We start from the raw sequence: 22,553 nt of genomic DNA on the forward strand, positions 1-22,553 counted from the left end.
AATTATCAAGATAGAAATCTTACTTTGAAATTAATGGTAAAGCTTTTCAGATCTTTGCTGATAATTTTTTATTTTATTTTATTTTGTGGAGAGGATCTTACCATGCAATCTTTAATTTGTGCATATTTATTTTAAAAAATAATAATGAAGAAACAGAAGAATAATACTGATCTGAGAACATGAGCTCATTTAAACAAAGTAGAGCAGTTCCTGTAGAAGGCCCTGAGAGATGTTGCCCATTGCTGCAGCAGTACTGCAATAGAACAATACCAAAGGAGATATTTGAACCTGGTTCTCTGCACTGCTGCATTTTGTCCTAATTTTTGGATTATTCCTTACTGAATTCTGCCTCTGCCATCCTCTTGTTTACCCACTTTTAATTTCAAGGCTTCTCTTTTTTCCCTTTTATGTTTCAGAGGATGACTCCTCAACTAGTGATTATATGTCAAAATAGTATTTGTACTAATAATGCAAACAAAAAGAGCTAAACACACAGCAATTTTACAAGCATGGGTTCTTGACCTCACTTTTTCATTTAAAATGGCTAGAAACATTGTTGCATCTTAGTTGACAGAACTTAAAATAGTTATTTTAATAGTAATCTCTCTAATGGCATCTAGAAATCTCCATGAAAATAGGTAGTTTAAGAGAAAAATAATGTGAATGTACAAAAATAAAACAGAAAAATTCAGAAAAAATAGATAGCAAGATTCTAACTCCCAGTATCAGTTAATATATATTATAGTGTATAATTATAATACTGTGCCATTAGAACAAAATATATGCACTCATACATAATTAAAATGTGTTGGGAACTTGATTTTTAAATGGTACACGCTACAGTTTAGTCACTAGGTAACTTCTTGTCAAGAAATCCTGCAAGAGCGAGAGAAAGATCTGCCCTCTGAAAGGTATATTGTAAAGTCTGCCTACCCAGCATAATAATTTTTAAATTTCTGATCACGCATTTAGGAGTTTAGTATATATCTTATATAAGGAAGTTGTCTGTTCTGAAATTCTGATACAAAATCAGTGCTTAAGAATGCAACGAAGACAACTTTGGAAAAAGTGTTTGATAGTATGTTAGTATAATTAGTGTCTTTCTGAGATTATTGATGTCTTTGTCTACTTTTTCTTAGTTTTATTTGTTCTGCTAGAAGTTTTTATAAGTAGGCAGTTGCATCAAGAACGTTGCTAGTGAATTTTCTTCTTGAATTACACCTCACAATTACTGTATTTCTGGGGTTTTTTTAGTGAGAATTTATAGTAAATTTTCAATGTCAAATTACAATTTATTTTAATTAACAAATTCAATCATGATTTACTGCTCAGAGCACAGAGAATTTTAACTTTTCTTCTACTGCTAGATTTCACAGGGTTTTTGCAGCTAATGCCACACTGTTCTTGATACCCAAACTCATTTCTTTGTCAAGTTTAGTTTAATTTTGATGCAGAAACGGTGATATTATATTATTTTGGTGAAGAATATTAAATATATTGATGGATTGTAGTTGTAGATTTCAGTTTCTTTAAGTGTAATAAGAACTTTTTGCAAGTTGAAGCCCTAGACAAAAGTACCTCACATAATAAAATATTATCACCACAGTATAAAAAAATAGATAAAATACTTATAAATAGCAATTAAATATATATTTTGTATATGTTATATAATATTTGTTTTGCTATTTCATATACTGTACATATTTGTATAGCTGTGACAAATAAGTCACTTTTCCATTTGGATGTAGTGGGGGTATCTATTATAAATTGGACTTGTGCACTGAATAGTCTTTGATACAAACTGATATTTTAGTTTTGCTTATTAAGTAGTCACAGGCATAAGTAAAATTCCTGTTGGACTGCATATACACAGGGAACAGGTGAAATATGAAGCTACACTAAATAGCTAAAGTAACAATTATCACTCCCAGATCAGTAATAGTGTCAATACAATTAACCCTTTTCAAACCATTTCTTGATTTTCTGAAACTATTTCTTTCCTTTCTCACAGTTACCACAGACCATTTCCTTAAATATCCTATAAAATTTGTGAAAGGCATATTTTCAGTAAGAATTTTAAGCCAAGCAGTGGCTGGGAAAGCAATCTTTTCTGTAAGAATGGAATGTCATCAGGTTAGCATGTTTCATACAGTGTGCATTTTGTAGGGAATTATTATAGTGGGATGAACAGTTTTTATCTTTCAGTGCAGAGTATTTTCTCTGCCCAGTTATCCATTGGGTAGAAAAGGGAAAAAAATAACTTATTCTTCATAGTATTTTATGAGTACAATCTTTATTGGATGTATTCCAGAAAAGTGTTGCAGCCTTGAGCAGTAACACACTTATAAGCATAAGGGTGGTTAGGGTGGATGAAGTTTCCACAAGGTGAGTGGAAATATGAATAAACATAATGAAATTTCAACCCAGAAATTTCTGTTGTGACTTATGAGACTGCTTTATCACTGCAATTGTAGTTTACATAATGCTTTAGTTTAATATAAGGGACATTTCCAGTAACCACAGGATATAATGAGGTCCCTAAGTGTATTGTACAGGAATGTTTGAGGAAAAAAAGTAGAGACTAGGCTTGTAGTATAAACACAAGTAAGTATGTAAGGATATTGAATCACTTTCTCTGTTTTCTTTATCTTCCTTTAGATATTGTGTGTGGATAAAAGTACCTTATTGTCCCGCTTTTAAATACGCTACCTATTCCTCTAGAGGCATTCCTCTCAAAGTAGAGTTAGAAATCAAAGAGAGAATATTCCAGTTATGTTGTTGGGTTTGTTGTTGTTGTTGTTGTTGTTTCATATGCAGAACTGAGAAAGAAAGCTGATGTTACAAACCTATCCTCATCAGAGTAAATTTAGCGTTCTAGTCATAAGAAGCAAAATCACAAGTGAACTGACTTGGAACATCAAATGGATGTTTATCTAACCTTGTGCAAGGTTTAGATATTTACTATTTGAAAAAATATATATTTTTTAAAAATTTTTTATATCCTTACCATAGCTGATTAAAATGTTTCTCATACTCTGAGTTCAGCTGTGCTATCCTATAAGCTGAAAATCAGTGTTATTGATTAACTGCTAGGAATTAAAAAAAAAAAAAAAAGCACTTAAAAACCCTGAGCAATCATCTGAAACTTTGATATCACTCAATATTTTACAACATTCCTTTTGAAATCATAGCTTTTCCAAAAGAATATAGTGTCACTTTCTGACTTTTGATGAAATTTTAGTCCATTAGCCAAGGATCAGTGTCGCTTGTTCTGGAACAAATATTTACTAAATCTGTTAAGTCTAACCTGTTGCATGAGAACAGAGACAGAAACAATCTTCCTTTATCTTATGATTAATTTCTTCCTAATTAATAATTAGGAAGAATTATGATACAATGCTCAGCACTGCTGCAATCAAGTTTTCTTCCGTGATACGATTATCTGTGATTCAAAATATTTTTGCAATATGTTCTGGTATATGTTTTCATTTCTCCTAAGTCTAATATTGTTATTTTCTGCCTGTTTCAAATCTGTGTCCATTTTTATTATTTCTATTGGTGTATATTCTAACAGTACCCTGCATGAGTTTCATTACCATGCCGTTAATCCTTTCTTCCATTGATTTAATGAAGATGTTAAATAAAATCAGGCTTGATACCAATCCCTACGGATCCCCAGTTCAGCACACTTGCATTTTCATTACTCTCTCCTTACGGCCTATCAGCTATTTAACAGCATTTTTAATTAGAAGAGTTAAAAATAATTTGTGAAGATGCTGTATCAGATATTTTAAGAATCCAAACGAACTACAACTATTAAATTCCCTAATCTATGCATATGTAATTATAATTCAAAAATGCAATCAACAATACTGGACATAATGTGCATTTTCTAAAAATTCTGTATCCATTCTCAATATTGCATGTCCACGTTGTCATTTTTATCACTTTACACTTTTAGACACTAGTCTTTTCTGTATTGTTTTTATGGACCTTGAGTATATATTTTTCTTGATTAACTGATTTTATAAAGTCTCTCCATCCTCATCCCAGCCCAAATAGTCTTCAGTAGAAGCATCAATCTAAGTTCTTATTTTCTCATTTGTTTGGCTTGACATCTTCATCCATAGTGATATGAATACGAAATTAGTAAATGATAATCAGTTTGGAAGTTTTACTCTATCTTTTAGGTAAGGTATGTTCATAAATCTGAGTGTTCTGCAGTTTTTCACAGTTGCCAGATTTTGCTAATGTGCTTGTGTGAGAACTTGCGATTTTTTTTCAAAAGCTTGAGAGGAAATGGTAGGCTTTGTAAAAGGTGACAGATTAATAGTCAAGAAGACTAGCATTCCACTGTCCCAATAAGGAAATGCATTAACTTGCTCATTTTCCAATATGAAGACTGCTTGTTTTCTATTTTGGAAAAAAAACATCTTTTTGGTCATGAAGAACAGTTTATCCTATAAGGCAATTAAGACTTTGAACTGTCCAATTGTAGTTCTCCATGAAGGAACAATATATAACCTGAGTGCTGGTACAGGACAGTGGCCAAAATATACATAAATAGATAGCATACATAAAATACATTTCACCTCCATTTTCTTCATTTCATCCCTATGTTTTGGACATTCCAAATGGACCAAAATGAATGTTCAGGAGCAGACTTAAGCCTTGCTGTCATGCTTGCATGAATATATTAGATGGCAAAGCTTTTTTCATCCACCTTATTTGAGACCCTTCCTAATGTTCATGGCATTTACTGACTTAAAAAGCTAAATTTCTTTCTGTTCTCTGTTTCATACTCCCCTGGAATGTGAATGACAGCTTTTGAGATGTTTTCATGTGAACATTTCAGTTTGAATCCTCACAGAATCTTTTTCTTCTAAAAATCAAAAATATGTGGGTTTTATTCCCATCAGTTGAATAAATTGATTCAACATGGATCAAGATTTGAATATTGCCACAAAAACATATACAAACAGTACAGTTTCCTGTGATGATCTAGAACACATTTTTTAAAAAATGATTTTGAAGTTGAAACTTTGGTCTTTGATCTTTCTTACGCTTTCTGACTTGATTGTCTCCCTCATGCCTGTGTATTTAGCATTTTGCTGAACTTCAAGGGGCTACACACACCTTCAGGAGTATCTGCTATGACGATTTGCTGTAAATCCAGTGCAGTTTAAAGGCTTAATTTGAATTATTTAATTATTTGGATTTTAAAGGATAACAGGTGTTTATGGCTGGGAAGCACAGAGTCGGAATGAGAGATATTTGGAAGAACTTGAAAAAATTGTTTTCATATTGATGGCAATGAATGTTGTGGCTTTTTCAGATGGATTGTTGATTTAGTAGTCCTTTTAAACTATTTATTTTTTGCTTACTACAGGACATGGTGCTTATCTTTGCTGTAGTTTCTAATTGAGAAATGCATGGATTTTTTTAGATGTTCATCTAGACAATTTGCTCAGTGTCAGGTCTGACTGTGGGTCAGTGTATGTTAGGTTTGCTAAATTACAGTTAAAAAACCACAATTGTATAGACAAATGTAATATTTTGGTCAGTTCTTTGTACAAAAATACTCAGTGGATGTTTTTTTGTGGCCTAGAAACTCACAAATATAAGTTGAAAGAGAAAAATTTGTATCACAATTTGATTATATAAATTGTGAAGGACAATACTAGAATATGAGTGTTCTGTAGTCATGCAGATTAGGTAATCAAATAGATTTTGAAACACACAAAGCTCCAACTTAGGTTGAGAATCAGCTAGCTGATGTCACAGCATTTAACAGCATATAACTGAGTTATAAATCTCTGACAGCTGCATAAATGTTAAAGATATTTCAGTATGAAAGCAGTAACAGATACCATTGATTGGTTACACTCTTTTGAACCTAAGACAAGCAGTAACTTTATTAAAGGAAAGTTCTCCAATTTTGAGGGCAATACACAAGCTTCTTAGTTAAGTCTTAAGTGGATTCATATGCGAGTCAATTTCTGTTTAGTTAAGGGTAATAAAACAGTTTTTTAATTTTTCATTTGGGAGTATATCCTTCATCTTTTAGCTGCTGATATTGCACTGAATAAAGCTAAACTCCGTATGATCAACATATTTACTGAATTTTTAGCCTACACACTTGTAAATTAAATAGTTTAAGAAAAAACACATGCACCATATTGCAGACTGTGATGTATTGGAAGCATGTTAGTCAGATGTAATTTGTGTTCATAGTATGAACTTAGAGCCTTTCAGTTACCATTGTCTAAATGGTACCTTTAAAACTTTATTCACATTGGGTAGTTGAATAAAAGATTTCACATTGCAAAAAGCAATTTTACCATCATTAGCTAAAATAAAAGGGCCCTAGGAAGAAAGGATTATCATATATTAAATAAAAAGTTCACCACCTTATAGCTCTAATCCTGTTAGAAAAGATGATTTCTAGCTAACTTAATCAGCCAGAGGTCTTTATTGCCTGGAGTATTAATTGATTTAGGTCTTCATTAAGGTCAGAGGTACACATGGCTGACCAGAGGCAGCCTATTAGCACATTGTCAGTTATGCTTATTTACATTGACTGAGCATAATGGTAGGTTATTTCACTGTTAGGTCAGAGGGTCACTGAATCTTTTGAGTACCCTGGCCTGTTAAAGGGCAGCAGTCACTCAGACACCATACTGCCTTCAGAATAAAGGTTTGGTTAATTGCATATTGACTTCATCCTTTCAAAGAAAAGTGTACTGGTTTATATCGTGCAAATATTACCAGTGACATAGAAACCTATAGGTGAATGATCGAAATGTCTCTATTAAGAAATCTCTGCACTTTTTTTTTATTATTATTATTTATGCCAGTCAATCACTAGCTCATTTTAATAATACCAGTAGGAAAAGTATTACAAAGTTTCTGTAGTTACTGTTGGCCTTTATCAACAAAAACAAACAAAATGAGCCAACTCAGTGCAGATCTAGAGGTATCCTGTTAGTTTTTCCTTTGCAAGTAGCCAGAATTATAGAATTCTCTGGTTAATTAACATTTTAGGTTAGTCCTTGTGTCCAATCAAGACTATTTTTCTCCTTGTGTCTTTTCCTGAATCATGTATTGTGGAGGGGCTGTCTTGATAACACAGATGTTTTGTGTCTCACAATATTGTTAAAAATTTTTCTATGTGCTAGAACAACTTGAAGCAGCACCAAGCATCATTCCAACTTCTTTATTTTGCTTCTAAAATTTGAATTTCTAAGTTCATAAGAACTGAATGTAGGAAGGACAGCTCAAAAAATGGAATAGTTATTTGCTGCCATAGTGACTTTCCTCCATATTAGCTGTGATCTAGCTTTCTATTCTACTTCCTGCAGCATAAGTACAAAATGAAAAGCAGCAATGCTTAAATAAGTGCTTAGCATTCCTGTGTGTATAAATTTCTTGCTTTGAATTTGTGATTCTGTTGAGTTCATTTGAGTGCTTTCAGTTGTGCTAACTGAAACAATGAGCTGCCAAATTATTGTGCTAGTTTGTAGAGACTAAACTTTCATTTAACTTGCAGTGGTAAAATGAAAATGAAAGGTTAAAAAATCAGAATTGCATGAGCCTCTGTATATAAACTCCTGGGTCCTCTGAAGCTATTCTGGAAATGAATTGGTATAAGTGAGCATATCAGCAGTACAAGTTATTTTTATTACTATTTTTTCCTAATATTTAATGATTTTTTAGCACTGAAAGTATGTGTATGGGATATGGCAAAAATTAAATCATCAGTGTATGACTACACTTCCATTATGTTGTAGTTTTGTTTCTCCGCTGAATTTACTGAATATGGAAGTCCTCTAGAGTTGATACACTGTGAATCTATAGTCTGAAAAAATCTTATCTTTGAAGATGCTCCAAGAGGATAAACTGTTGCAGCATTCTAGCAGCATTTTGCTGAACACTTTCACAACACAAGGTCTGGCACCATACATTGTGACATCTCCTGTTGTTCAGCACTGTGAAAAAGATATTATAAAGTCTTCCCTGTTTAAAATACTTTTACTCTGCTAACAATTTTCTGTATAATGCTTCAAACATTCTGGACAACCTCTAGAAATCTGCTAAAACAGTGTTTTTACTGGTTTGCTGCTTTGCCCCTGCTGATTGTTTATTTGTATTTTCTTTTCATGACTAAGTCACTGGGAATGAGGAGAACATCCCTCCCCCTCTCCTTACTCTCAGTCATGTCCCCCTGAAGTACAGTTGCTCAAAACCTGTGGCCTCTTTTGACCCTTTTTCCCTATTTCCCCTTTGAATCCACCCTTGCATAGCATAGTAGCACATTGAGAACTCTATTTCTCTATTAATTACAGCTTAAGATACAAACAAGTATGTTGGGAACAGAGGGATTTTTTTAAATTATTTTTTTAAATGAACTCTGCAAAATTCCCATTGAACCTGAGCCAAAAGCAGTGCCAATTTTGCTCAAATCCTTCAGAGATATTTTTTGACCCTGCTTATGATCAATGGAGCTAATTGTATCAGAACTATCCAGGATACTTTAAGAAAGTGCTATCTTAGTCTGTATTTCAAAACACTGACAGATATTTTATCATTAATTAGTATTCATATTATGTCTCAAACAATCTGTTCAAGAAAGGGGAAGTGAACTGGGTGAACAGCTCTTCTGTCTACCTAATAATTAAAATGGGTAATGCATGGAAAAGCAGGAGCCCAACAGAAAGAGGAAGAAATATTGCCAGTGTGATTTTTTTTCTGTAAACTATTAACTACCTGTATCACAGTTTTTGACTAACACGTGGATTTCACTTAGCAGAGGTGGAAATAAGTGGCTTAATTTAAAAACAAACCTGTGCCTCTCTGAATCCTGAATTTCTTCCTGAATTTTTTTCTCATCTTGTCAGTGTGCCACTTGATAGCTGGCTGGACTCCCTTGTTCAATGGCACATATTTTAAAATAGCACTAGGGAAAAAAAAAAAAAGAAAGAAAGAAAGAAAAGGATAAAAAAAAAAGACCATTTGTTCCTATGAAGTAAAACATTACTTGCATATTTTTTTTCAAAATTCAGGATTATATATAGCATTATCAAAACAATATTTCAGATATTTTAAACAATTTAAATTGTTGATGGATGTCAGTTGATATGTTTCTTCTGTGCCTCCTCCCCCTCTTCAGCTGCTAATCATAGAACTTGTATGCCAAATTGTATAAGATACTCTTCCAATAGTTACATGTGTGAGTCTTTTGTGAGGCACAGACAGTTATGAGGACAGATTTGGAGTTGCATATGGGTCTGTCACATGGTTTGATTGCCATGTCTTTTAGGACACAGATTTCTTTTTTAATTATTCTTAATTGTAAAGAATTTTTACAGTTTTTACAGTAAATTTTGGAAAATTTTTCCTGAAGAATCCTCACTCAGTCCATTTTTCCTCTTTGACCAAATTGCTTCCTGTGCAGACTTCAAAGTGGCTTACGCCTACCTTATTTCCCACTTCTGTCCTTAGTTTTCTTCTGATTTGGAACAATATTCATTACTTCTCTGATCAGGACATATATAGACCTTGTAGAGATGTGTAGAATAAGAGGATGAAAAGTTCTTATATTTACATTAAGATTTTATAATAAATCTCTGAGATGTCTGAATCATAAGAATAAAAATTTCCTTTGCTGCCTGCTTTCAAGAAAGCGGGTGTTCAGTGTTGGAGAGAAAATTTAGGAAAGTCAGCCCAAGGTAACTCCATTGCAGTTTGGTTTAATATATGTTTGTGGCATGTCTGACCACCCATTTAATTCAGTTTTCAAAAGATAAATCCATCCCTGTTTAAATAGCACTCTTTTGCATCTTATTTTCAATCTTCAATTTTCTTTTATTTTCAAGAGGATTGTGATGATTTTTGTGATACTCTGAAAGACGGTGTGCATTCGCACTCTGAAAATCAACAGTGAAACAAATGGAACATTGAAAAGAAATGAAAGCTTACCTAAAAACAAGCAAGAATCATATCTGGGCATCAGCACAAGCTGTAACAATCAGTTACATCAGATATTATTTTGAGATGGTGCATGCACCCATATAATAACTGTTAGTTTAAAGTTTATTTTGGTACTGTGTTCATATGAAGTATATAAAGCCCTATCAAAACTGACCCTTAGAATGACGTTTGCTACATTTTTAGTGAGTGATAAACAATGGCAAAGAACAGTAGTGCTGAAATTACTTGGAAAATTGAAAATTGTTCCCTTTGTTTCCTATGTACTCCTGTAATTTTATTTATTTATTTATTCTTTTAGGTTGGAGATATTCTCTACTGTGCTGGACAGATCGGCCTAGTACCGTGTACTATGCAGCTTGTTAGCGGTGGTGTGTGGTCTGAGGCCACGGTTGCTCTCAGCCATGTTGAGAAAGTCCTCCAGGCTATGAGCCAGAAGACAATGCTATGCCATGTGATCACAGCGATCTGCTATGTAACGGACAGCAAACACATTCCTGTTGCTCATTCTATCTGGAGGAAGAAAGTAAGAGGTTGTAAAAAGGTAGCTATGATATCCACGTTCCTCGTTTTGAGTTGTCTTTTCCCCCCTTATGTCTTGTAGTAATATCAAAATTTTCTCAGTATATTTCAGAGGGGTTCAAGTAAAGCTAATATAATAGGGTTTGATTGAGCTGTTATGTTCTGGCTCATGAGTGGTTGTGCACAAATGAGAAAGAAAATTGCTTAATAGAAAGTTATATTCATCACTAACTTTGTCTTAATTCCCCAAGCAATATGGAAAAAAAACTCTTAAAAAGCAGTCAGTTCCTCTAGCAAAATGTGAACAATACCTTGTTTGAATTACCTCTGCCCATATATTTTTGTAGAGTAGGAACAGGGCATTTTACTTTAACTTTTTATTAGTTACTCTGTTGAGATTTTTCCCCCCCATTCTTTCTTACAACCAATATTGTCATGACAACTGAGTTTAGTTTTTCACTGCTTATTATTTCTTATTCAGCTGAACTTCTATGACAGAATGAGGTATGCTAGTTTATTGGTTGACTTTAGATTATCTCTAACCGTACAACAATTTCCCCAGTGATTTATAATGATATCATAATGATTTCTGTTATCCACTTACCATTTTCCTTAAATAACCACAGAACACTCTGCAAGCATTAAAAGGATGATGCCCACAAATCTTGTAAACAAAATGTAGCTATGTACTCTATAAATGAGTAAACAAGACTAGTTACTACATAATTGCTATGCAACTTGATATAACTTAATTGTTATTGTTTCTTGGGAGGTATGTGGCTTGGAAGCATAGCATATGTTAATAGTTAATATTGCCCTGGAAGAAGAGGCAGTGCTTCACAAGTGTTTTCTTTCTTTTTTAATTCATGCTCAGTCTGTCTGCAATATGCACTTGTCTTTCTGAAGGAAGAGGTAGACTTGCTTGGAAGCTGACACAGTTGACATAGATTTTGTAATAAGATATCCTCCTCCAAGACTAAGTGTATTGAATTTGAAAGATTCCCAGTCTTCTCCATAGCACTCTTACAGGTCTGCTAGGACCTGATTTTTCATTTCTGTTTTCACTGTAAAATGTACTGTTTGTTTTACACCTTGCAATTTCTACTCTAGGGCATGCTGTCAGGTGTTTTTTATGTTCTAATTTTTTTGGTGAATGCCTTGAATTTTACAGTATATTTGAAATGAGTCAGTTATTAAGGTCCTTGTAAAATTCTCAGAAGTAGCTAAGTTGCAGAGTGTAGAAATAACTTTACTTTTATGACTGCTGATGAAAAATGGTAATAACTTTTTATGATTTGGTTTGGAATCACTTAAGGAACTCAGAAAGATACATTCTTCTAAGTAAGACCATCACACAGAATATTAGTCTTTTGAAATTCAGTAATGTCTTAGGTTTTTTCTGTAAAGGACATTATTCCAAAGCTTGTGTCTTACTGAAAACCTTGGCCTTTGTTTTTGCTAGTCATGTTTATACCAGGTTCTCAGACTTGCCATAGAGATATTAGCATAGTTCTTAAGATGATGTTGAGTCTGCCAAGTTTACAGGTTTTACAGATCAATGCTTGCTTTAAATGGAAACAGCAAGTGTGACATCATTGCATTTTCAATAATATCAGTATACTATCTTTAGCTGTCATTAGCTGGCCCAAAACTGGACACAGTATTCTAGATGCCGCTTCACCAGCACTGAGTACAGAAGGGCATTCACCTCTCTGCTCCTGCTGGCAACAGTTTCTGATGCAAGCCAGGATGCCATTGACCTTCTTGGCCACCTGGGCACACTGTTGGCTCATGTTCAGCCAAGCATCAATCAATACCCCTAGGTCCAGTCTTCCAGCCACTCCGCACTAAGCCCATAGCATCACCCAGGGTTGTTGTAGCCAAAGTGCAGGATGCAGCATTTGGTCTTGTTGAACTTCATTCCATTGGCTTCACATACTTCCTTATTTATAATATATACAGACACAGACTTGAGGGGAGATAGGTAATGTTTTGCTGATCTTTGAAAATTTTCCTTTTCCCATATAGAATCTTCTAAATACATTGTAATTATTGTACATGGCAGCCAGTCTTTATATAGTGTTTCAGGTCTTACACTTAATGAGATAACTAGGCAGGTTCTTCTTAGGTACTTGAGAAACTCATTATGAGATTGCTTGCTTTTGAGTTATTAACAGTATCTGACTCATGTCACTTTCTGATTGCTCAAGTCATAGCTTAAAAATTGCATTGGTGCCTATGTACACTCCTATGAAGAGTTAGCCACCTTAGAAGGCTTTGGGAATGCTTAAGATAAAACATCTTAGAAGTGTATAAAGTGTTGTTGTAGGGTGCTTGTCAATCTTGCTCTGTGCTTATTAGGTCCTGTTCATTAATGACATTATCAGAAATAGTACAAAAACATTAGGAGGTGAACTAATATGTACATAAAATTGGAAAAATTCAAAATATCAGTGGAAACAAGATGGACTAGTAGCTGGATATTCCAGTTTCCCTGTCATTTTATTAAAAGGAGATTCAGAATGGTTGCATTTTTCCTCAGGCTATGAATACTTCTATGATTAGTAATGGCTTATGTAAACAGCAAAGCATAGAAAAAGATGTTTCAAACACTTCTATCACAAAGAACCAGAGGGATCTGTCCTTTCCAGAAAATATAATTGACCATGCAATTGTTAATTTAATTTAAATAGATATTCATCAATGAGCTTTTGTTTTGCAGGAGTACTAGCTGGCATGTTATTAAGAGAAACGATCTTTTCAACTGATTCTGCTCTGAGAACAGGGAAAAATGGCAGAGCTTACTGTTAAATTTATTTTATATGTAAATTAAATTACACTTCTCCTTGCCTCCATAGAATGAATAAAAATAGGAAATGTACTTTTCATACCTCTTAGTGTTTTATTTGAAGGAGCTTGTAACATACTGTCTTTCTGGAAGCCAGAACACAGCAGCTTTACTCTGAAGGCAGCTATGTTTAAAAATATCAGTAGCACATTCCTTATTTATCTTAGTTATTGTTTGTGAAATCATCTATTATATGCCGGTAGTACTACAGAGAGTTTTAGGAGATACAGTGACATAGAACCATAGAAATGAAATAATAGTCTGTTTTCTTCAAGTAAATTAAGCCATCCAAACATAACAGTATTTTATTATTCTTGAACTTTATTCAAAGCAGTGGTCAAAGTGTGAATCAATAACAACCTACAGATTGCTTAATAGGAACAGATGATGTCTCAATTGAAAATGCTCTTCTGTCATCCATGGAAAAAAGATTCTGTTAGTGAAAACAAAGCAGTGAATATCATAACTCACTATTCAGGGGCAGAGAAAAAGAAGTCTGATTGGGATGAGAGGTGGAAGGTTGTAATAGGAATCCACTGTGGAGAAAGAAAACATGAGTGGCAATGGAAGAATAAGAAAGCAGCCCCAGTAAGGACTTGCACCAAAGAAATATTAAATGACTGGGCTGGCAAAAAATCTTTGGATCAACATTTTAAGCAGACACAAGAGAAGTTTCACTTGTTAAAACTAACAGGGAATTGTAGAAACTGAAACTAGATTAAGGGAGTCTAGGTAAGAATTTAAGTTCTGTGGATGGTTTTGTGGCTTAACCTGGCAGATGGCTAAGCACCACACAGTCCATCTCTCATTCCTCCCCCTTCCCAGTGGGATAGAGGAGGGACAGAATCAAGAAAAAAAAACCCATGAAGTAGAACTCATGGGCTGAGATAAAACTACCTACTAAAACAGAGAAAAGGAGAAGGATAGTAGTTATGACTATATATAAATATACTTGTGATGCACAAGTAATTGCTCATCATCCCCACAACCAATGCTCAGTCAGCCCCTGAGCAGTAGAAAAGATCAAGATGAACTCCCATCCTTCTCAAAACTGCTTCAGTCACATGGTATAGGATATCCCTTTGGCCACTTTATGTCAGCTGTCCTAATTCTGTCCCAGCTCCTCAGGCCCTTCACTGAGAATAGCCTTGGCCCTACACAATGCTGCTTAGCAGCAACTATTAGCATTGGTGTATTATCAATATTATATTTCTCCTAGAACAAAAAAATAGCATCATACCAGACATTCTGAAGAAAACAATTCCATCCCGTCTGAAATTCAGATTGACAGGAAAGTTTGCATTGTTATTAAATAGTATTTGTTGTAGAAATTAAAGCTAAGGGAAGCAGTAGTTAAAATCAAAAGATAAAACAGCTCCGTAAAAACAGAAAAAAGACAATTATACAAACAAATAATCAATGCCAAAACCTAGGAAAAATAATTGGAATTAACAAATACAAGTCTCAGTTATCAGCAGCCTACAACATTCCATTTTAAGCTACTCTCCTTCCACAGTCTCCTTAGGAGTCCTAATAAAAAGTAAGCTCTCACCAGCATACTTTGGGACATTTTTACACCTTTTTGATACTTTCATGAGGCTTTGTTAATATACATAGTCAGAAATTGTAGCAGTTGTGTGGTAGTGTGGAGGAACAGTTTCTGCCTAATCCAGTAGTTAGCATTTTAAGTAGCCCCCCTCTTGGAAAAAAAAAAAAGATAAGAAAGAAAAAACAAGCTTTTAGCATTGCTAAAACTTTCTGGAAGAAGAGCTGACAGACTCCCAATTAAGTCTCATCTTGTGTTTTTCTTTATTTCACATCTTTTAATGACAGTGTCATGTAATATGATAATTTTAAAAGCAGTTTTGCTAACTCATTCAGCAGAGTAATCAATAGAAAAAATAAGCCAGATGGGTTGTAGTCCATTTGTATTGGGTGGGACAGATGGCATTATTGATAGATGGAAATATTCCAAATAATTATTGTATAATGATATAACAGTGAGTGTGCCTGCTAAATTTTATTAATTTACTTTGTGTACACACTGGATTCAATAGAGGTTGAGTTGTGCTGTTTGGATAGAGCTCTCACTAGATTTAGTTCAAATCTGAGTCCAGCCTCTACCTACTTTTTCCACTCCCCATGAGCTTTCTGTGCAGAATCATTCCTGTAGTACATTGTTGGTGCATTTGAAGTGGTGCATTGCACATCTGTCTGTCCGGCAGACTCCACTAGATTAGCTCAGATGGATAAGACTACATTTTTTATACCTCACAATATCTACTTTTGTCATTCTTAACTGTATGAGGAAGAAACATGCTGTAATGTATTAAGATTTCAGGCATTTGAGCTTGTTTAACTGCTGCATTTGATTATTCTTTCATCTTGCTAAAGCCTGGCAAGAATGAGTACAGCTAGGCCAGTAACATTTTTCAGTTTTGTTAATTGGTGTAATAGGTGTTTGTTTTGGCTGTTCCTGATCAAATGTACATTCCATGACAAAGTATTAGTAATTTAGTATTGTCTCTGAGATAAGAGCACATGATCTTAGTCACAGAAAAACTCAGAGGCCATTTGCTGCTTTTGAAATACAGTTCTTGATAATCATCAGTGAATGTCAAAAATGAGTTCAGTTCTCATTATGATTTGATGAGATCTGGGACATATTTGCCAGACCTATCTGAAGCTATCTGACTTCTATAAAAAGAAAAATGCATGAGGAAATACTTTAACATATTCAGCACATAATGTTTAGTTACCACCTCAGTGTTTTAGATTGTCTGTATTTGTAAGTGAACTGAAATGGTGAAGGCAGCTTTAAAAAGTTTTGATGAAATAGTGAGAACAATTTATTTATTTTTTAAGAATTGAGGAAAGAATTACACAGGAATGTCATATTGCATGTAACTGCAGGATTTATTAATAGCTCAAAGACCATAAAATGTACCTTTTACTTCAGAAATTCATTTTATACATTCTTTTTCTTTTTTCAGATGATGATATTGTAAATTAATTCCATTTTCCATTCTAAATTATTTTATTACTCTGCTCCCACTGTATTTTCTGTCATCTTTTTTTTTTTTTTTTCATCCTCTTTCTCCAGTAAATTCCCAAACAAAGATAAGACAAACTTTAAAAGTACTCCTGTGTACCTTTCTCCTTTTTTTTAGTAAGCATTCAGTATAAGTGGTTGTGGTTCCATGGTTGTTTCAAATCCAACGAAGAGTGCTACAGCTTACTTTCTTTCTGTGAGAAACCTGCCAGTCAGGTTGATGACAATATGTGTCTTGGTAGCTCTCAGTGCAGAAGTGATGGAAGAAAGATTTGCAGTATTTTATCTGACATATGTTATGAATGGGTTCCTTGCTTATTTCAGCACTGGGCATCTTGATGCCAACTTTAAATATCTAAATTTAAATCCTTTTTGCCAGATATATGAAGTGTTCTGATGTCAAAAGATGTAAATTAACCTGAACTAGAACTTTGTAAAAATAGAGCAGTCATCTAGGAGCCTCTGGATTCCCTGCACCGTGTCTCCCTTGACACTCCTGTAAAAACCATTCTTACTACCCTGTGTCTTTCTGCTTTACCTACAGAAGACTGCAGAGTCTCAAGTTAGTTAAAAACTAGTTAACTCCAGATCCAAAAGCTGACTAGCTGTTTCTGGAGTAATTACATCTTCAGTGCAGTCATTTAGAACAGCATTGTGGGTCTGTGAAAGAGCACTGTGTTGCATTGTACAGGTATGCACATAACATTTGGAGTACACAGAGCATTAGTTTAAGTAAAATTAATGCATTCCCTATCTTAAGTAGAACATAAGTAGATTGTGTTAAAATCATGGAATTCAGTTTGTTAGCACTCCAATAGATTTGACAGAGGTTTAAGATTCTCTTTACCTATGAATAAAGTTACCATATAACTAAAAAGGAATAGCAAAAACAAACAAAAAAACCCAAACAGATTTCAGTGAGCAGGTATGTACTTTTTCACCATCCTGAGCAGATTTTTAAGTCTGCAATATTCAGGTACATGTTTTTGTATATTTTATCTTACATATGAGTTAGTGTTTATGTTGAATGCAAGTGTTAGATTTGCAAATAGTTCTATAAATTCTGTGCCCTATAGACAATAGTATAGACAGTACTAGTTTAAATGGTCTCCTTCTGTTACTTACATCTTGAACGGAATAGAAAATTCCCTGCTAGATTTGGACTGTAAGTAAATCTTTCTTGGATGAATTAAGGTAATTGATAATTTTAGCATAAGAAAACAGTGTATTTGGAAAGGATTACCGATCAAAAATCCAGTAGAAGAAAATATGTTTCTGTTTTCCTTCTTTTGTCTCATCAAGTTTATAACATTTATTTTTCTACTATGCTATTCTGAGTGTTCTACAGTTTGATATATTAAAATGGCCTTCTTTTATGGCCCATGTTAAGAACACACAGTGCATTCAAACAGCGCACAGGTACTGGGTCTTTCATCTCATGCCTAGTGTATTTCATTTCCCCTGTGTTAGGATTAAACAAAGCTTTTGTATTCATTTGAAGCAACTGTAATGAGAATACTTAACACAGGTCAAATGCAGATATTGGAACTCTGGAGGTCCTTGAAAATATTCTGCCTTTTGACACTGGGCCACATTGGGAGGTGAAAGTATTACCCTTCCCTTTTATATAACGAAAAAAGAAAGAAAAAAAAAAAAAAGATTATTTGTAATATTAGTGGAATGCTGATGAATTCTAAAAAGGAACATAGCCGACACAAAGAACAATGCAGCAGCGCACGTTTTCACTAAAGCTTTCACTAGAAATTGAACAAGCATATATATAAGCATATGACTGCCTAATGTTCTAAACAGCATACATGAAATTAACCTGTTGCAGAACATAAACATAAAATATAAACAATGCAAGATAAGAAAAGGGAGGTTTTATTGTTTTGTTGTGTTGATGTTTTAGTAGGCAGATAGAGGTACAGTCAAATCCTCAGCTGGTAAAAGTCACAGTACACAGTAACTGATTTCCTTGAAGTGATTTACACTAGCTTATTTGCCATTTATAGGTAATATATACATGCGTATAAACTTTGTTTTTCAGTTAGACACAGTGAAGAAACACATGTCAAGTTATTGAGGGTGGTAAAGAGCCTAGTTCATCCAGGTTGACTGATTTTCCCCTGCAGCAGTCCCTTTATGAGGTTTTTTTTTGAGTGATTCTACATCTCCTTTGCTGAAAATATTAATTCTACTTTGAGCCTGTCACTTTTGTGCTAAGCAAGAGGGCATATACACATCTAGTATTATGCTCAGACTGGAGCCTCTGGTCCAAAGTCTTACATGTGATGGCTATGAAAGCCATTAACAGGATTACAGCCTCCAGGCTGGTACCTGTTGTCAGTGCCTCTGTAGAGTGGGTAGGATACAATTCTGGTTGAAAACTGATCAAGGCCGTACTTTCACTCTGGAAACTTCCCTGTTTAACTGTATTCCTAATTGCAGGTAGGGCATTTTAAATCTCCTTAACAAAGGAGGAAACCTCAGGAGATTCATCAGGGTCTTTTTCTGTCCTTGTCTGGGTGAGGTAATCTTGTTGATTAGGACCAAAAGAAGAGCAAGTTCACCATCCCAACTTTCAGTGACATTTTTACTAACAACTGTTCTGCACTGAATCTTGACCGTCTTCCAGTGGAAATACTTCTTTACTATTATATAGTATGAGGTATGCTCCGAAAGTAATGCCTCCTATTTTATCATGTTGGCTGGCAACTCCAGAGGTGGATTTTGGTGGTATGACAATACAGTTTGAACCTTCCCACCAATATCCCATTCAATTTTGTTGCTGTGTGACTACTTATAAATGTCAAAATAAAACAATAAATATTTATCCTTTTCTGTACTTCACTTCCAAACAAGTATATCAGACAGCCTAAAAGTAAACTAGCATTATTCTGATGATTCTATAACAAAGTTAAGCAATGCTAATTGGTCCATATTCAGTAACATGCATGCCAGCTCAGCATTCAACTTTTTGTCTGCATTTACGCATCTTCTCGGATGAAAAATAAAACCATTACCAGCTGATATGATACATGTGTACAGCCTCATTGATCCTTTAGTTGTAACACAATGATCAGAGCTGGTAACACTTGAAATCTAACATTTTTTAGACAGTAATCAGTGGTAATATTATGTAGGTCTTTATTCATCTCCTTTATAACCAACTCTGTGAAAACATGTTGACCACCTCCTGTTTTTGACAATGTAGTTACTTCTGCACACTTCTCAACAAAGAGGAGATCAATAAAGTTGTTTATTTACTAGTTTCTTCATTTAATTTTTTTTTATTTAGTTAGTTATTTTATTTGTGTAGGTTATATTTATTTTAGTTTTTTATTTAATGTTTATTTTTGTTATTTTTAATAAATGTGAAGAAGAAGTCTAAAAGAAAAACATGTACACATTAACTGATGAAAATACTATTTTTCTATAATTTCTAGTTAATTTGGTAACTTTGGTAAAGTTTTGTCATAATTTGTCAAATGTATATTTGCATGGAATTCTAGATATGTGTTCCATAGTGCATGGTATCTCATGCATGTTCTGTGCAGAGAATTACATGGGGGAGATGTATGCATATACATATACTTTTTCATTTTAATTTCTCTTTCACATATTTTCATTGTGCCATCCTTCCCATTTTCATATATATGCACATAGGTAAATATATTAAAAAGTACAAACCTTATCCATGAACATGAATTCTTAATTTTTCAACTTTTAATTAGCATATATATTAAAATCTGTTGAACAAAAACCATTTATTAAAAAATTTGCATGGTGCTGTAAACCTACATGTAAGAGTTGATATCCCATTAAATATCTCAGTAGTAAGTATCCTCACCATCAGGTGAACTGTACTTTCTTATATGAGTCATTCCAGTAACTGCTGAGAAGTTAGAAGCCGAGCTTGAGATATGTATAATTTTTAGGTGCCTGAAATTAGTTATCCTGAAATTCTTGTCACAAGTGGATATGCTATGTCTGGCTGTCATCTAATTAATTTCCATAGTCAGTGGGCGTGGGCACAGCCAGGACAGCTCACCCAGATCCATGTATCATAATACTTATCAAGGTGGCTGTCCCAATGAGCTAAAGCATGACAATTCATAGGAATTTAGTAATTTCACCAGAATTTCCAAATTATTTTTCTTCTGGCTCTAATAGCATCACAGTTCTGTTCAAAGCATACTGTAAAATTTAATTACGAGTTTTAACCAGTTGCTAAAAATGCTACATGTCCACAGGAGAACATATGACTGTAGTTAGAATATGTGAAGTAAAAGATGAAACTTCATTTGAAAATTAGCTCAACAGATCGAGTTCAAAGTCCAGAAGAAAAGCAGTCTTTCAAAGAAAACATCTTTTCAATCAAGATCTGAAATTTAAATTCTGAATCATAAAAACAGCTATCCTTAATGCCCAGAAAGCAGATTTTGATCATTAACTTTTTCCCATTCTTCGTCCCAATTGAATACACATTCTCAAGTAATTTTCAAGTGGAATCTCTTTCCTAAGTGCTTATTTTTGACACTAGACATGAAGAATAAAACCCTCAGAGTGACAGTCTGTGATCATGTTTCATGTGGCAGACTTCATTTGCTTTCAGTTTATATTGCTATCAATTTACGACTTTGTTCCTTAAGTAGTTATCTTTTTTTTCCACATTGTAACTGATATATTGAATGATGTATGTTTGAGATGTATTTCAAGGAATCTTAACTCCAGTCGTTAACTGGTTATCTCTTGGCTCGGGAATCTTTAGTTTGTTGAGAAGAAGTTAATATTTTTAAAGCAAATAGAACAGCTTTTTAATGTGCAATTATTTTCTTACCAATTTTACATTTTCCTACCCTTTTGAGTATCCAGCATGCAGTGCTGAAATTTGCATTTAGCTCTGCAGGAATTTCTTTAAATATTATTATTACCAAGGAGTAAAGCAAAAATCAAAGTGAATTTCTAGTACAATAGTGAGATACAGAAAGGTGCAATTGCAGTAACAGCAGCCTGCATTATTGTATAGAACTAACTCACAGCTTGACAGAAAGTCCCTGCTGGGGAGGAAATGTAGGGGAACTGGAAGGATTTTGCTGCAGCAGCGTCCTACTGCTAAGAAGCTTTAACCTGTTTCACTTTTATTATTCTTACTGTTTAGATATTTTGCTTCCAAAATTATATCTGTAAGTATGAGAACACATAAAAGGCAGCACAACAGGTAAGGCTGTTTAAAAATTTAAAACTATCAGCAAGGAATATTAAAGGCCATAATGAGTAAGATGATTGCCTTCTCATTGTGGGTATTTAGAGTTCAGGCACAGCAGCCTGGTAGAGTGTAAATAGTGAGTAAAACAAATTTCTTAGCTTTAGAAGCTTTTACAGCCAGAAGGCACCTTCAGATCATTTAGCCTGACCTGTATATCACAGGCCATTACATTTCACCTAAGTATTCCGATTTTGAGTGTACTTAAAATACAGCTTCCTGAAAGGAGGTTACAGCAAGAAGGAAGGTTTTGGTCTGTTTTCTCAGGTAACAAGTAATAGGACACAAGGAAATGGCCTTATGTTGTGCCAGGAGTGGTTTAAATTGGATATTAGGAAGATTTTCTTAATCAAGAGGGTGATTAGGAATTGGAATGGTCTGCCCAGGGAAGGGTTACAGTATCCATTCTTGGATGTATTTTAAGGGATATGTGTACATGGCTGTAAGAGACAGGGAATGGGGCAGACCATCTTCAGCTCAAGACTAAGCCTGGATGGTGGTGCAGTGGCTAGAAGCCAGCTCTCTTCACTGCTGTCTATAGCTCTATCTCTCTGCCAATACTCTGCACTGACTTAAATGCTACCACATAGGACCCGCCATCTTCTGAGCTGGTGGCCACATTTATACTCCAATGACAGACCTGTAATCCTTTTCTGGTGTTTTTCCGACTTGTTATAGACTTGCTATTTGTCTCTGCCTTAAAATTTCTGACAAGACTGGAGTAGAGCTCAATGTGGTGCTTGTCACTAGGGCTAGTTACTGTACTGACTGTGATCTAGGGTGCCTTTTGCTCCAGACTGCAGTTTGAATTGAGCCACTTTCTTGGTTAAAACCAACGTCATGTATGTCCTAGTGCATTTCAGCATGAGATATTC

The 22,553-nt window shown here is 34.3% G+C and overlaps 1 protein-coding gene across 6 annotated transcripts in view; it reads left to right on the forward strand.

Moving 5' to 3' along the window:
• Positions 1–22,553, forward strand: part of DPH6 (diphthamine biosynthesis 6) — a 179,224-nt gene that overhangs the window by 113,493 nt on the left and 43,178 nt on the right. For 5 of the 6 annotated variants that reach the window (XM_015864893.2, XM_015864898.2, XM_015864897.2 and 2 more), the window contains one exon: positions 10,289–10,531. The exons of the other annotated variant lie outside the window; for it this stretch is intronic. In XM_015864893.2, the coding sequence (XP_015720379.1) occupies positions 10,289–10,531 (243 nt within the window). The remainder of the gene's footprint in view (positions 1–10,288; positions 10,532–22,553) is intronic. 6 annotated transcript variants of the gene reach the window in all.

Source organism: Coturnix japonica, chromosome 5 (genome assembly GCF_001577835.2).
Source record: "Coturnix japonica isolate 7356 chromosome 5, Coturnix japonica 2.1, whole genome shotgun sequence".
In the NCBI taxonomy this organism is placed as follows: domain Eukaryota; kingdom Metazoa; phylum Chordata; class Aves; order Galliformes; family Phasianidae; genus Coturnix; species Coturnix japonica.